Raw genomic sequence first — 14,009 nt, 5'->3', positions numbered from 1 at the left:
GTGTCAGACTCTTACTGACTAAAAACCACCCCGTTCCTTCTCCTGCTTTTCGAGCCGGAGCCCCGGTAAACCCGCTAGGTAGTCCGCAGCTCCGGACCAGGCATCAGCCCTACTGGGCCCCATCTGTGGTGGTCTGATGGCGCGCGGAACGACGGAACTGTTCGGGCGGTGAGCTACCCTTGCTCGCCGTCCGCAGACCCGCACTTACGGTGGCCGGAGATCGTCCCGCGATCCCCGACGCCCGGAGTGTCTCTCGCGACGGCGTGAGGAGGCTTGTTCGCTCACGCGTCCCGCCTCCTCCTTATCTAGTGACTGCTTCGCAAAAGGAGTCGGCATCCCAGTCCCTCTCGTTCCGTGGCCTGAACCAGTGCTTTAGGATTTGGCGTTGCTAGCCCACCCAGGGCACACCACCACCGTATGTTCTAACGTGTCCTCCGGGCGGTCCTCACAGTGATGACATTATTTCCTCCGTCCCAAGAAGCATTATGTTTTCTCTTGTATACCATCAAAACAAAATATGAATTATATCTATGCAGCGATAATATGAAAGTAAGGGCAAAGCGGTCAGTTGGCCGCTTTGCCCGAGCCGCTTTGCCTTTTTCAACCATTTTATTAAAAAGCATATTTTCACTCACATTATTTACTATATTTCGAAGTAAATACCACACAAAAAGGCAAAATAGATAAGTAACGTTAAACGTGCAATAAAAGCATTTTAATATAAATAGTTTTGACCAAAACAAGTTGAACTTACCTCGATGCACAAAAAAATATTTGTCGTTACTAGAACCACGGGTTCATTCTCACCACTTGAGGTAAGGGCGGGAGGTTTGTTTATAACAGTTGCGCTATCATTTCAAATAACCGAAAAATTAAGAGTGGCTTTGCCTCCTATGGCCGCTTTGAGCTGACTTCCCCTACTGATTAACTTTTATACCCGGAAGACTTAGGTAGGTACCTACATACCTACTGTAGTAGAGACGCATTTCGTTATAGTTTCAGAGTGTATGTTAAAATTAAGTGTATTTAGTATAATCCGTTATTAGCTTCCGCTATCTATACACTATGCACTCGAATAGAAAATATAACTCAAACCCCAAGTGCAATGGCGATGAACGAAACACTTAAAGTCAACTTAAAAGCATTTATAAAATTAAATAAAAAGCCTGTCTAGTCTGTCTGTCGGTGAAGTTTGCACAATACCATAATCTAAAAATATCTTTATCAGTAAGCAGTAAGTACTAAAATATCTTTTATCTTCAGTTCAGCTTTACGGCATACCAACCAAATATTTGGGTACATATTTATTGTTGCAAAACATTATGAAATCGTCTACCCACAAAAATGTTTCAGTGTCTTGTCACATATGCAAATTAAATCTGATGGGTGATTAGATGACTGATTATTAAGTATTGTAAACACTAGTAATAGATACATAAGATGACTTAAATATGATTGTATCGAAACTCTATCGTAATATTAGCCTCTTGTTTATAAAAAAATTAAACTTAATATTTTTATTTTTAAACTAGAGATGATTGTAGCTGACTACTCTAGCATGCTCTATCTACCTATAACTATACGCCAATGGATATAATCGACTTTATCAATCAATATTTTTATACGATGTTTTGCGGACATTTTATTAGTAGGCGCTTTCATTTTTTATGAGTTTATTTTGATTTATATTCTAAAATACTATAAAGATATGATTTCCTCATTGGCCGAGTGTTCCAAGTACGCCTGCCAAACAGGAGGTCTTGTTCGATTTCCGGGTCGTGTAAATTATTGTATTTTTTTTTACCTTTCGGAGTTTAGGAGTAATAAATATAATGCGGAATCTGAAATTATGTATATGACAATATGCTTGTCCTCTATTATATGAGAGTCGTAAAAGTGGGTGTTAAATTGTAAGTGCTTGTACACATCTACTAAATAAAAGGTGTCATGTTATGTAATGTTATCATTAGAATTTGGTTATGGAATTGTTTTCTCCGGTATCATAGGTGTGTTAAGAATTAAGAAACATATAATTTCACATACACATGAAACCCGGATCCGAAACAACAATTTGTGGATCATACAGTGTTGTTTAGCTAGTTGCCCAGCTACCACATCAATGGTGTGGAACAATATAACTTGAATTCTCATTTAATTCAAATTCTAGATAGTAACAACAAAAATTTTTTTTTCACAAATCCATAATTTACATATTGCTCTGAACTGGACAGAATAAATAAGACACTCACATTTGAAATGCATTTGTATTTTTTGTTATTTCTCTAAATAATTTACATACTAAACACTTAACCTAGCATAACAATCTATTCTATTTCTATGACACCTCCGACTTTGCTGAGAGCTTCCTTTAGTTTCTCTGCTTCATCTTTGGACACATCAGCCTTGACGACTGCAGGTACACTCTCCACAAACTTCTTGGCTTGCACCAGATTGTAACCTTCTAGAAGTCCCTTAATTTCCTTGATGAGTGCTACCTTCTGTTTGTCATCGAATTTGGTGAGTTTTACCTGTGGGAGAAAAAGACTATTATTAAATATTGTTACACGAATAAGAAGAATAAGTATTTATTAATATGTGATGTATGAGAATACTATTTTGTTGTACATTTACAGAAATGAAGAAATTATCAATTTAAGGAACTTTTAATTATTATTACTAGAATAAGTATTTATTAATAGTCAATGTATGAAAATACTATTTTGTAGCACATTTACAGAAACAAATACCATTTATTAATATATTTAATGAGATTTGGTTATTAAGAGCCATTTTCTTGTTGGAAAGATTAGTGACCATGTCAGTTTAAAAACTTATATCATGAGTGGAAGGTTAGTACTAAACATAAACAAGTATATACTTACAGTAAAGTTAGTCTTCACAGCTTTAGGAGCAGCCTCCTCCTCATCCTGAGCAGCAGGGGCCGCAGCAACGAAACCACCCATAGGCATCACAGGAGCGTCAGGAAGATTCAACCTCTTTTTAAGAACCTGACTAAGTTCTGATACCTCAAGGAGGTTTAGATTCGTGATCTCAGAGACAATCTTCTCAATTTTCGGGGAAACAGGTTTGTCTACTCCCTCCGGTACTGGAATAGACAGAGGAGTTGCTGCTTGAGCAACTTCTTGGCGTAGGATCACACTGAAATCATAAATTAAAATATTTTATACTGTTGTTTATGTCGTATATAAATTGTATGGATTACATCATGTTTATATAATAGGTAAAATTATAAGAATTGTTAAAAGTGAATTTAGAACAGGCATTCAATGTTTGATAACCTAAATTAGGCACTTGTAAATCATAAGTCTAGTGCTCACCATCGTGAAAAAGATCGCCATTGCAGTGGGAGGTTCCTAATTATTCTTACACCATTCATGATTGTTAGTAGTTTATTTATTTCTGCTGTTAAGAATTTCCAATTTTAACTTCTTTGAGGTTATGATTTTTTCGGAAAGATTGAATTGAAAGATGTGAAGTGAACGAACGAAACGAATTTACAATATCTGACATTGACAGATGTCGTTCAATTTTCGAATGTTTTACTAATTCTTTCCTATATTTTCTATTTTTGATTTTATTACGAATTACTGCATTCAATTATATGTTAAATTGTAATATTTAGTATTTATTAATTTATAATAAATGTTTATTAACTGCTAGCACACTAGCAACACTTTTTTTATCTCAAGGTGAAACTGAATTCTGTCAAAACCTTCGTCAATGTGTTACTGTCACTGTCAAATCAGCAAAATACGTTCTGCGTGTATTTATATTTCATTTTCTTATAAGTTTAACTTTATTTTCTTATTAAAATCGTAATCAAATATTTTCGAACATGATAACAGAATAGTAGTTGTATTTTCATTCACCAAAATCTAAGTTTTATAAATATTGACAGTGTTATCACAACCAGGATCAGCTGTTTTTTGCACTATATTTTGGACTATAAGGTCAGTCTATTTATTTGTTTTTAATGTTTGAATAGGTCAGTGGGTCAGGACCCCTTAGGGGCGTATTTATTAGTCTTTTTGATAATTTCTGATTCGCTAACTATTGCAAAAGTTTATAAAATTAACATTAGACAAAACAGAAAATAATTAACTAAAACAACTACAATGGATTCTAATTTGTTCAGCACTCCAAGTTCAGGTTCATATTTTGTCACATGTTATTCTGTTTGAAGCAATCTAATCTTATTTAGAATCCAAGCCAAGAGTATTGAATTAACCTTTTTTTATAAAAAATGTAAACATGTTTTTATGCTAATGATTTATTTCATGCAGATTTTTTATTTTATTTCGTGTGTGTTTTTTATGGGATGCTGCAAAGCTTAACAATAACAAAATATAAAATATTTAGATAGGTTTATTAGACTATGTTAATATTTGATATTTATTTGTTGTTAAACAATTGTTAAGTAATATATGTATTACAATATCAGACTTTTCCGTACAGTATCTTTTTTGTCAGTAAAGTCAGAGACCTAGTAAATCGCTAGGCAGTTTGCAGCTCCGGAATCGTTTACTAAGATATAATAAACGCAATGTAAATTTCACTAAAGCTAAATCCAAAATAATTTCTTACAAAGTGTAGCAATACAGACTTTTACTAAGCAAAAAATAATGTTGAGATAGTAATAGTCTGAGAATCAAAGTCTCTCATACAATACAATGTATAGAAAGAATAATAACATGTTGTGTGTCTATCTGGTTTCCTAGTAAATCTAGTAGTTGAAGATTATTAAGTCTTGTCAGATGCATTGGCCTTCACACCACTCGTATTAAATGAATAGACTATCTAGAATAGAGCATAAACTAAATAATAATGTAAGTATACATGTATAATTTTATTTGTGTAGTGTAGCCAGTAAATTAATGATAACAGCATCACTTATTGTTTACTGACTTAAAAAAATGGAGGAGATTCTGAATTCGGCCGCTAACTATTTTTTCTTTAATGGTTGCCTACCTTGGGACACAACCCACGACATAATGAGGTTTGCACACGAACTGGTAGCCCAGCCAGTAAGTCACATACTCGAAATTTTCTCCTCTTGAGTCGCAAGCCCGAGTAACAAAGGTCATCACCAAAACTAGGTGTACCTAGTTTTACTACCCGCGCCCCAGGACTGCGATATCATAGATAATTAAATAATTTCAATCTATGTCTCCCAAACTGATCATCACTCACCTGAACTCGTAAGTTTACGCCAAAATCCACAGTAGAGCTTGTAATTTACAAACAGAGCAAATCCTCATCACACTGGATCCGAAAACAAAGAGTTACATAACCTTCGTTAGACATGGCTGGCTATAACTTCTATATCAATCGACCTACAGGATTAAACGAACCACAAACCTGACCAACCAACAAACACGCGAATTTCAACCTTATGCACTTGCAATAGGATAACTATAACTGCAACTTTGCTACGCTTTAGGTACATAGGTAGGTACTAGAATGGTGTAACTGGACAGATCTAGGTCATTTGATGCATTGGGGAGCCACAAATCCGATAACTGACGGTCATAGGGAGTTTAATTGACAAGTTTAAATGAAATAATGGGATAACATCGGAGCTTTTCTCTTGCATGTGTGTGTTAATGAGAGGTTTGCGTCATTGGTGGCGCTAGAGAGCTATAAGGTCTTTACATCAAAATAGTACTTACTAAGATAGGATGATGAGAGAGACATCTATGTCAAGAGAGAAACTTAAGGGTCTTTTAGACAACCGAATTTAATGCCTTGGCTAAAAAGACAATGCATCGTTACCGCCATCTTGTGGCGATAAAATCCATTGCAATAACTCCTCATAAAGTTTCTGGTTTACCTCAAGCAGGCACCTTGTATTTATTGCGATAATTAATCTCACTGGATGGTTGGCGCGGTGGTTAGGCGGCCGGCTGCCGCGTAACGGGTTCGGTTCCCGCACGAAGCAACTCTTTATGTGATCCACAAATTGTTGTTTCGATTCTGGGTGTTATGTGTATGTGAACTTGTATGTTTGTAAATACATCCATGACCCAGGAGAAAATCATAGTGTGGGGCAACGTTTAAAAATATTCTTCGTAAATATCATGTGTATCTTTCTTAATAGACAATAATATTGTCAATTTGACGACTAAGCAAAGGATAGTGGCCTTCACCTCCGTGTCCATTGTTTGTCGATACCAGACACGTTAATTGTGTAATAGTCGTAATAACACACTTTATGTAATTCCATTCTGCCATGTTTATACCCGTCTTATATTAATTGACGAACTTGCTATTCCGTGTGACATAATATTGAGTCTGACGCGCTGTATTTGGATATTTCTGGAACGTTATGTAGGTACCTTAGCTTTGCCATGTAATCAATTTTATGAAGGTTACCACAAACTTTTTATATTTGTCTAGTGTCCGGTGTTTTCATGATTGTATCTACCAGATCCTTCTAACAGGAGTTACAGCGGTACGGGCTTTGGTGGGCTTTCCTATTAAAAGTTAATCTACCTACCTGCTTGATACATTCATCGGATTTTGATTTTCAGTTCTGCTAGTTTTTTATTGTTTACTGAGTAGGCGTAAATCAAGCAAACGGTGGTTAGCAATGAGCGCCGCCCGAGGCGGGACCATTTTGAAGTACCTATTGGACTTGCGGACCTTACATAGCAAAACACATAACAAGCTTTATCTCACGCCAGTTTTCTGACAGGCCGTGGTATCACTCCGATCAAGGTTGCCCATTCATGCCGAGACATAGCTCTCCTATAATATGTGTACTTGTTCTCAGTTAGTTTTGGCTAGCGACAACTTATCTATCCAAAATCGGAAACAGGTGTGAAGATAATGATATCATATTTTCTCTAAACGAATAAAAAATGTCTCAGTTTTATAGGTTTTGCGTCGATAAGCAGAGTAGGTGTTACGTATGCCAATAAAACGTTCAGAAAGGCAACGCTTTGACTGCCTGTGACCTATATTTCTCACACGGTATTAGTAAATATGCCTCTCAGTTCTATGATTGCTAGATTTGTTAGGCTTCTCAGCGCTTGACAAATTAATTCATAATTGTTGGTAAGTTTCCATAATTTGTTAGTAATTAAATGTAAGGTGTTAATCAACTTTCTCTAGGTTTTCCAGCAGATTGGAGCTAAATATGTCTAAGAAATAGAAGTAGATATTGTTTTCTTCTTACAAAATGGCTGTCAGAAAAAGGGTCTTAGGTAATTTATTAATGTTGTGTGTTAGATGTCGACTTTGCAAAGAGTGAAGAAAAAATATTATGCAACCAAGAAAACTTTTGCAAAGCTTTTCTTTTTAAATGAAAATAAACTAAAAGTTTTACTGAAATTGTGCTTTGTAATTTCTCGACGGTACCTACTCTTTCTGAAGTTTATAATGAGAGGCAGAAATCATATAACAATTTTCAATTCGGTTTATCGGTAGTCGAGAAGGGTTTTTTCTGCTAACAATTGTTATACTAACTGACATAACTAATACACTACCTATTACGGTTTTTTTTAATCATTCTAACAATATGTCGTCTCTTCATTACTATCAAACAACCTTTACAATTTTACTATATTTTATAACCATAGATTGGCTCACAGGCTCAGATGTCCCTTTATTTTCTGTAATCGATACTGATAGAAAATATATAGGTACCTAGATACCTTTCTATCTATGTATGTATCTCGTCTCGTCTAACAATCAGCCCCGTTTCTGCGCTAGACATAAATCCAATATTGTGACTCAATCCAGACTGCGATGTTACGTTACCGTCCTTTTACGTCACCCAACGGATTTAGATTGTTTTTGATAATTACTTGGAGAGAAATGGAGTTAAATGTTACATGATAAATGATAAATGATAAATGATAAATGATATTTATTTCTGTAAATAGATTATAAAATAACACTTTTACACGTCAATATTTCAAATAGCTAGATGAGGCCGGCATTTCCTATCCGACTACTCTGAGAAGAAATGCCGAAACAAACTCAGAGGTCATAGTCTCTTTTAAAGTCCAGACAAAATCAATTAAAGATGTCGGAGAACCGTGCAAGTTTATTCTGTAGTGGTCTTTTGAGGAAAGAACCACAGCAGTTTGAGCGGACCTGTTCAGATGGCAGCACGCATGTGTCATGAATGAATGAATACAAGTATAGTATAAAACAGGAGATGGATTGAGTAAGGAATGATATTATGAAGGATATTAATATCTATAGGACAGATAAATCTTCCAAATGGAATGAAATGAAATGAAATGAAGGAGGTTTTATAATTAATCCAAAGAATGATAATAATTTTGGGGTGTTTCTGTTATTATTTGCGCTTTAATTCACTGGTAATCTGCCCTTTCCCTTAAGTCGCTTGTAACTTAACAGAACAAAAGTCGATAAATCCTTTTTGCCACATTTAACATATTCACAATAGATGTCTATGAACTGCATACAAATTTTTTAACTGTATCCCCATCTGCATCAGATACGTACGAAACCCTATATTATACAAAGGAAGTTTCCTTGGAATATCTAAGTCATAGAAGTTTCTAGAAGCATTCAATAATGGTAATGTGTTTACAAATCCATGAATACATGGTTAAATTGCAGTGTAGACGTTTTTCGTACACAGTTACATAGTGTGTCGTTATGCATTGTCGACATTATTATTTATAGAATCGGAATTTTATTTATAAAAGAAAATATCGTAAATTGAGAATTGACAGGAAATAGGTAAGCAGTACTAATCGTTTTTAATGTCAGGTGGTTATGATTGAAGATTGGAGAAAAAATGGCCAACTGCATAAACATTTTCGCGATACTTTCTGAAAATCCAGTATAATCTGTGCATTTTCTGTCAAGGGCGTAATCGTTTGCGTCATCAGCGATAACGATTACAGCAGCATGGTATGGTTATTATATTGGCAACTTGGAATCAATAGAATGAATTGAAATTAGTATTCTTTTAGACCATGGACACATCTCAACCCACATCCATTTTTGACTGTAGCCTCATACTTCTAGGTTTCTTCTGTTAATATTGCTTCACACTTATTACAATCTTACTACTTTTAAAGCGGGGAAATTCATCCGAGAGGGAGTGTCAGACTCTTACTGTTTACCACCTCATTCCTACTCCTGGTCTTGGAGCCGGAGCTCCGGTAAAATCCGTTAGGTAGTCCGCAGTTCAGGAAAATCTTACCACCAGGTACTCTATTTGAAGTTCTAAGGCTCATTCTATAGTAGGATTGAATGCAGAATCATCCCGCAAGATTGGACACGTCACCATCCCACCTCGAATCAATAAACAGGTCAACAATACGCCACTTCAATTATAAATGATTGGAAGTGACTGCAGGCATAAATAGGCACCGTATATATGTGCATATGAAAATTATATGCATGTTTCATAATAACATCGTCGCTGAAGTACCGCAACTGTATAATTTATATTTCCAGTGCTTTCGCAGATTGCAAAAACTTTCTTAGCTGTCTCCCCTTGACCCATCTACGCCATTTTCCTGCTATTTAACGCTGAGAGTCCCGCAGCTCAACTACGGCTGGTCGGGTGACTTTCAAAGGTTGCTTATTGTGCGATATCGGAAACGTAGAACGTTCTAGAAGGTACGGTTTTATTTGCTGCTGTGTTTTGCGTAGTGTCGCCCTCAGTACGCATTCGTCTCTCAGACTGGCGGCACGTGTTAATTATTGGAATCTCGATTTGAAATTGAACGAGTTTGTTGTGAGTATGAGTGAATATGGTTTGTTTATAATGTATTAGTTATTTATTCTTGACATAGATTTGTTGTGAACATTGAATTTCATGGCTCTGAGATAATGTGGGTGACGTGTGTTGTGGTCGCTACGTTATTCAATAATAGTGCAGATGCACCGCGTTGCATAGAGTTACGTTCGTCTAGTTCTCCACGCGTCGTGTTACTGTGCAAGGCCCGCGATAATGTTTACGGAACAACCTTGTGTTATTATGCAATTATAATCTTGAATAGGTGACTAACGAGAAACTTGTTTTCAGTGCATAGAAATTGTGGCATCATTAATTTTGTAGAGAAGCGCAAACATGAACATATTTATTTCTTACAGCATAATATATCTAAAGTAACAATCTTTCAAATATGAAAAGCTATACAAATTGGATTACTTTCATGTAAATTACTACGAGTTAGAGTGAATGCAGAATCACAACAAATGCAAAATCAGGGGTTATTTGAATTGGTTCAGTGTATAACAAATATTGGGTTGTGAGTTTAAATTTCATGTATTCAGCGAATTTATACTTTGGTCTTTAGGTGCGTCAGTTAATTTATGTTGTTACATATTTCAAAGAAGTCTATATAGCCATTATTTTGAAATGGAAAGCAAGAACTATTACTGAAACGTCGTAATTATGTCCTAGGTCAGACGATGTTTATTTAAAAAAGTGCTTGCTACCAACAAACACTTAAAATTTTCCTAGAGAAATCTGTAAACAACGAACGATAACATGGAGAGTTAATTCAATACGACAAATTGGGGAGACTTATGAGGATCGAGAAGTTCTCGATAGTTCCAGAGGGAAATAAACATTTAAGCCCTAAATAAAGTAAATTACTTTCTATAGTGACGCAATTTTTAATAATATTGTTTTTGTTTTTCTGTTTTATTTATTTGTCTGAGGATTTGATACATAGATTGCCAAATTGGAAGGTGTGGGTTTTAGACGCACAGTAATTAGAAGTTTTCATCGAAAGTGTTGTTTCATTGTTGATTCTTATTTTAACTAAACTTCTGAATCTACTCCTAAATCAGAGATATCTTGGAAGTGTTAAACGTTTTTCCAATTTCAGGCTTTAATTTATTCGAAATTAAACTGAATTTAATTAATTTATGTATTTGTGTATCTTATACGGCTCGGTTAAAGTATTCATTTTTGCGAACTTTCTTTTTTCTTTTGTATTTATGAATAAAGTGAGATCAACTTATGAATTAAACAAGAAAAAGGGTTTCAACATTTAAATTAATTTATTAATTTTTGCGAACCTTGTTTTGATGGGGGTAAATCATTCAACGATTTCTCCCGTCTTTGGTGAGGCGAAAGTGAGTGTCAGACTCTTAATGACTAATAACCACCTGTTCTTACTCCTGCTTTTCGAGCCGGAGCCCCGGCAAACTGCTACGTAGTCTGTAGCTCCGGGGACGTCTACCCCCTGACTACTGTCTGAGCTCAAACAATGCCAGATCGAGTCGCTACAACTTCTTAACTAAGTTAAATGAAAGTCAAATCGACGCGCTTTTGTTTAAATCATACCAATTACAGCTTTTTCGACGAAAAGGGCGAAAAAGACATGGACCAAGAGTCCGTGGAGAACAAATATAAATAAAAAAAAAACTTTTTTCGCCGTTTTAATAGAGTTTTCATACGAATAGCAGATTTGTTAGCGTTTATTTACCAATTGACACTTAAAAAGTACAAATTAAGTAATTACAGCACTGGGGTTTGTACCTGCAGCTTAGCATTTAGGTACTGCGTTCTTGTCATCTAACTAGCGTACCACAGGTTGTTATGTAGGTATTATATGTCTGCCAATCTGTCTATCACGAAGGCGAATCAAAGTAGGTTAAAGGAGCAATTAGCGCAAATATGGAAACATTATAAGTCAAAAGAATGAACAACACGTTGTTATCAAGTTTCATCGTTTTCTAGACGATTTGTTTATACATAATATCGGTTTACAATTGCATAACGTTATCAGCATTATGTCGTACAAGCTTGCAGTGTTTCTCATGGTCATTCTACTTATAAATTAATCGTAATAATTTTACATTTTTAAGTAATGTCACTTCTTGTACAATCGGTAAATTCGGATCATGATCCACTTTGAGAAACATCCTTTAAGATTGTACTATTAACAAAGTAGTCCAGTCATTTGGTAGTTTTACCTGGAAAGTTTTCCGGGAGTTTTGAAAATTGGTGAATTTATAGATTTGGGTATGCTCTTTTCGAATTTCAACTTTGCCACCTCGTACAACCGCCGCTCGCGCCGCCATATTGAAAAAATGGCGGCTAAAAATGGTTTTTTATTAATATCTCCGTTTCGACGCATTTTACGAAAAAATATTTATCTACAAAATTAAACTAGAAAAAATTTCCTACAATTTATGTATTGATAACTTTTTCATAAAATCAATAGTTTTTGGCGTACGAGCGCCGCAAAGTATTATTCATCTGCAACACCACGCGTACAAACAATGTGTGTTGTGCAGCAACGACAGTCGCAACCGAGGGCTGGGCTCGCTGTCATTGCAGAGGTAAGTCCCCTGTTTGAGGAGTGGCTAGAGAGGCGCCATGGCGTCCTCACCTACCGCCTGACGCAGGTGCTTACCGGACACAGGAGTTTCGGTAGGATCCTGTTTTTGATTGGGCGGGAGGAAACGCCCGGGTGTCATCACTGCGAAGACCGCCCGGAGGACACAGTGGAACATATAACATAACACATATAACATCAGAAGCAGGAACCTACCGAAACTCCCGTGTTTGTACAACACACATTGTTTGTACACGGTTTTTTATTAATATCTCCGTTCCGACGCATTTTACGAAAAAATATTTATTTACAAAATTAAACTAGAAAAAATTTCCTACAATTTATGTATTGATAACTTTTTCATAAAATCAATAGTTTTTGGCGTACGGGCGCCGCAAAGTATTATTCATCTGCACCAACACGTGTACAAACAATGTGTTTTTTTTAAATGTATCAATTCTTAAAAACTAATGATGATATCTCGTTCAAACCAATTTTCTTTGAAAGTTTCCATTAAAATCTACAGCATATATTTTTTTTAGTTTTCTTACTCACTTATTTTAAAAGTTAGAGGGCAGGACACATTCGATAGACCTCATTTTTCCACTTTGGAAGTGTCTATCCTTCAAACAATTGATTTTGACGAAAAATGGTTTTAGGAACCATGACGTATTTTTAATGGCCTATCCATAGACAACCATCACGGATAGGTTAGATGAAAAAAAAATTTTTTGAATAGGTGCAGTGACCGCGCGCTCTCCTCCCTCTATCTCGGAAACGGTGCACCGTATAAAAAAAAGTTTAGACAAAAGTTGTAGAGAATTTTGTATTCTACAATATTGGTATTAAATGCAAATACCAAAAACCCATAGGAAATGAGATATTTCCAAAAAAGCGCAAAAAAACGTTTTTTTGGATCTTTGGACCTTAAAATTTAATAGTTGCTTACACCCTACCATATGTAGGTTTTGAGACAAGTTTCAGGCAGTCAATACACAAGTATATACAAAATTACAGTTGGGTATCTCAAATTCCGAGGTGAAATCCTAATTTGACTGGACTAATAATACTTTGCGGCGCTCGTACGCCAAAAACTATTGATTTTATGAAAAAGTTATCAATACATAAATTGTAGGAAATTTTTTCTAGTTTAATTTTGTAGATAAATATTTTTTCGTAAAATGCGTCGGAACGGAGATATTAATAAAAAACCGTTTTTAGGCGCCATTTTTTCAATATGGCGGCGTGAGCGGCGGGTGTACGAGGTGGCAAAGTTGAAATTCGAAAAGAGCATACCCAAATCTATAAATTCACCAATTTTCAAAACTCCCGGAAAACATTCCAGGTAACCCCCTTTTTATCTACCAAATGACTGGACTAAAGACGTTTCCTATAGAAATGAAATAACCTAAGCACCATTCTGTATAAGAAAATAAGTTTAAGGTGGGTCATAATTGAAATTTATCGTTTGTACAGTTATTACGATGTAAATTTTCCATTGCCACCCTGAGCAGTCTTGTTTGGCTTCGACATGTAACCTTTTTTTAAATACCTACTTTGGTAAGAAATAAGGTTTTCTTTTTCTCTGTTGGTGTGTTGCGTAGTTAAAAAGTCTGCGTAGTTTCAAGGACTTGGGTGTTTCTGTTTTGTTAGCGATTTCTTCGCGGAAAATGTTTGTTTGTTGCTATATGCTATAAGTTT

General features: G+C 35.5%; 2 protein-coding genes across 5 annotated transcripts in view; one reads left to right on the top strand and one right to left on the bottom strand.

Annotated features, from left to right (window-relative positions):
- Positions 1–2,249: 2,249 nt before the first annotated feature.
- Positions 2,250–3,519, bottom strand: LOC118264811 (39S ribosomal protein L12, mitochondrial). Its single transcript, XM_035577466.2, has 3 exons — positions 3,339–3,519; positions 2,883–3,159; positions 2,250–2,528 (listed from the first exon to the last, which is right to left on the bottom strand). The coding sequence occupies exons 1-3, from the start codon at positions 3,395–3,397 to the stop codon at positions 2,325–2,327; spliced, it is 540 nt and encodes a 179-aa protein (XP_035433359.2). The 5' UTR covers positions 3,398–3,519; the 3' UTR covers positions 2,250–2,324.
- A 223-nt stretch (positions 3,520–3,742) lies between these two features.
- Positions 3,743–14,009, top strand: part of LOC118264807 (cryptochrome-1) — a 21,837-nt gene continuing 11,570 nt past the window's right edge. For 2 of the 4 annotated variants that reach the window (XM_050704626.1, XM_050704625.1), the window contains exon 1: positions 9,597–9,748. The gene's annotated coding sequence lies outside the window, so the exon portion shown is untranslated. Of the gene's footprint in view, positions 3,972–9,596; positions 9,749–14,009 lie in introns of those variants that run through there. The other 2 variants (XM_050704624.1, XM_050704627.1) reach the window with 2 other exon arrangements.

Source organism: Spodoptera frugiperda, chromosome 26 (genome assembly GCF_023101765.2).
Source record: "Spodoptera frugiperda isolate SF20-4 chromosome 26, AGI-APGP_CSIRO_Sfru_2.0, whole genome shotgun sequence".
Taxonomy (NCBI): Eukaryota; Metazoa; Arthropoda; class Insecta; order Lepidoptera; family Noctuidae; genus Spodoptera; species Spodoptera frugiperda.
This window is presented reverse-complemented; position numbering and strand designations above follow the sequence as displayed.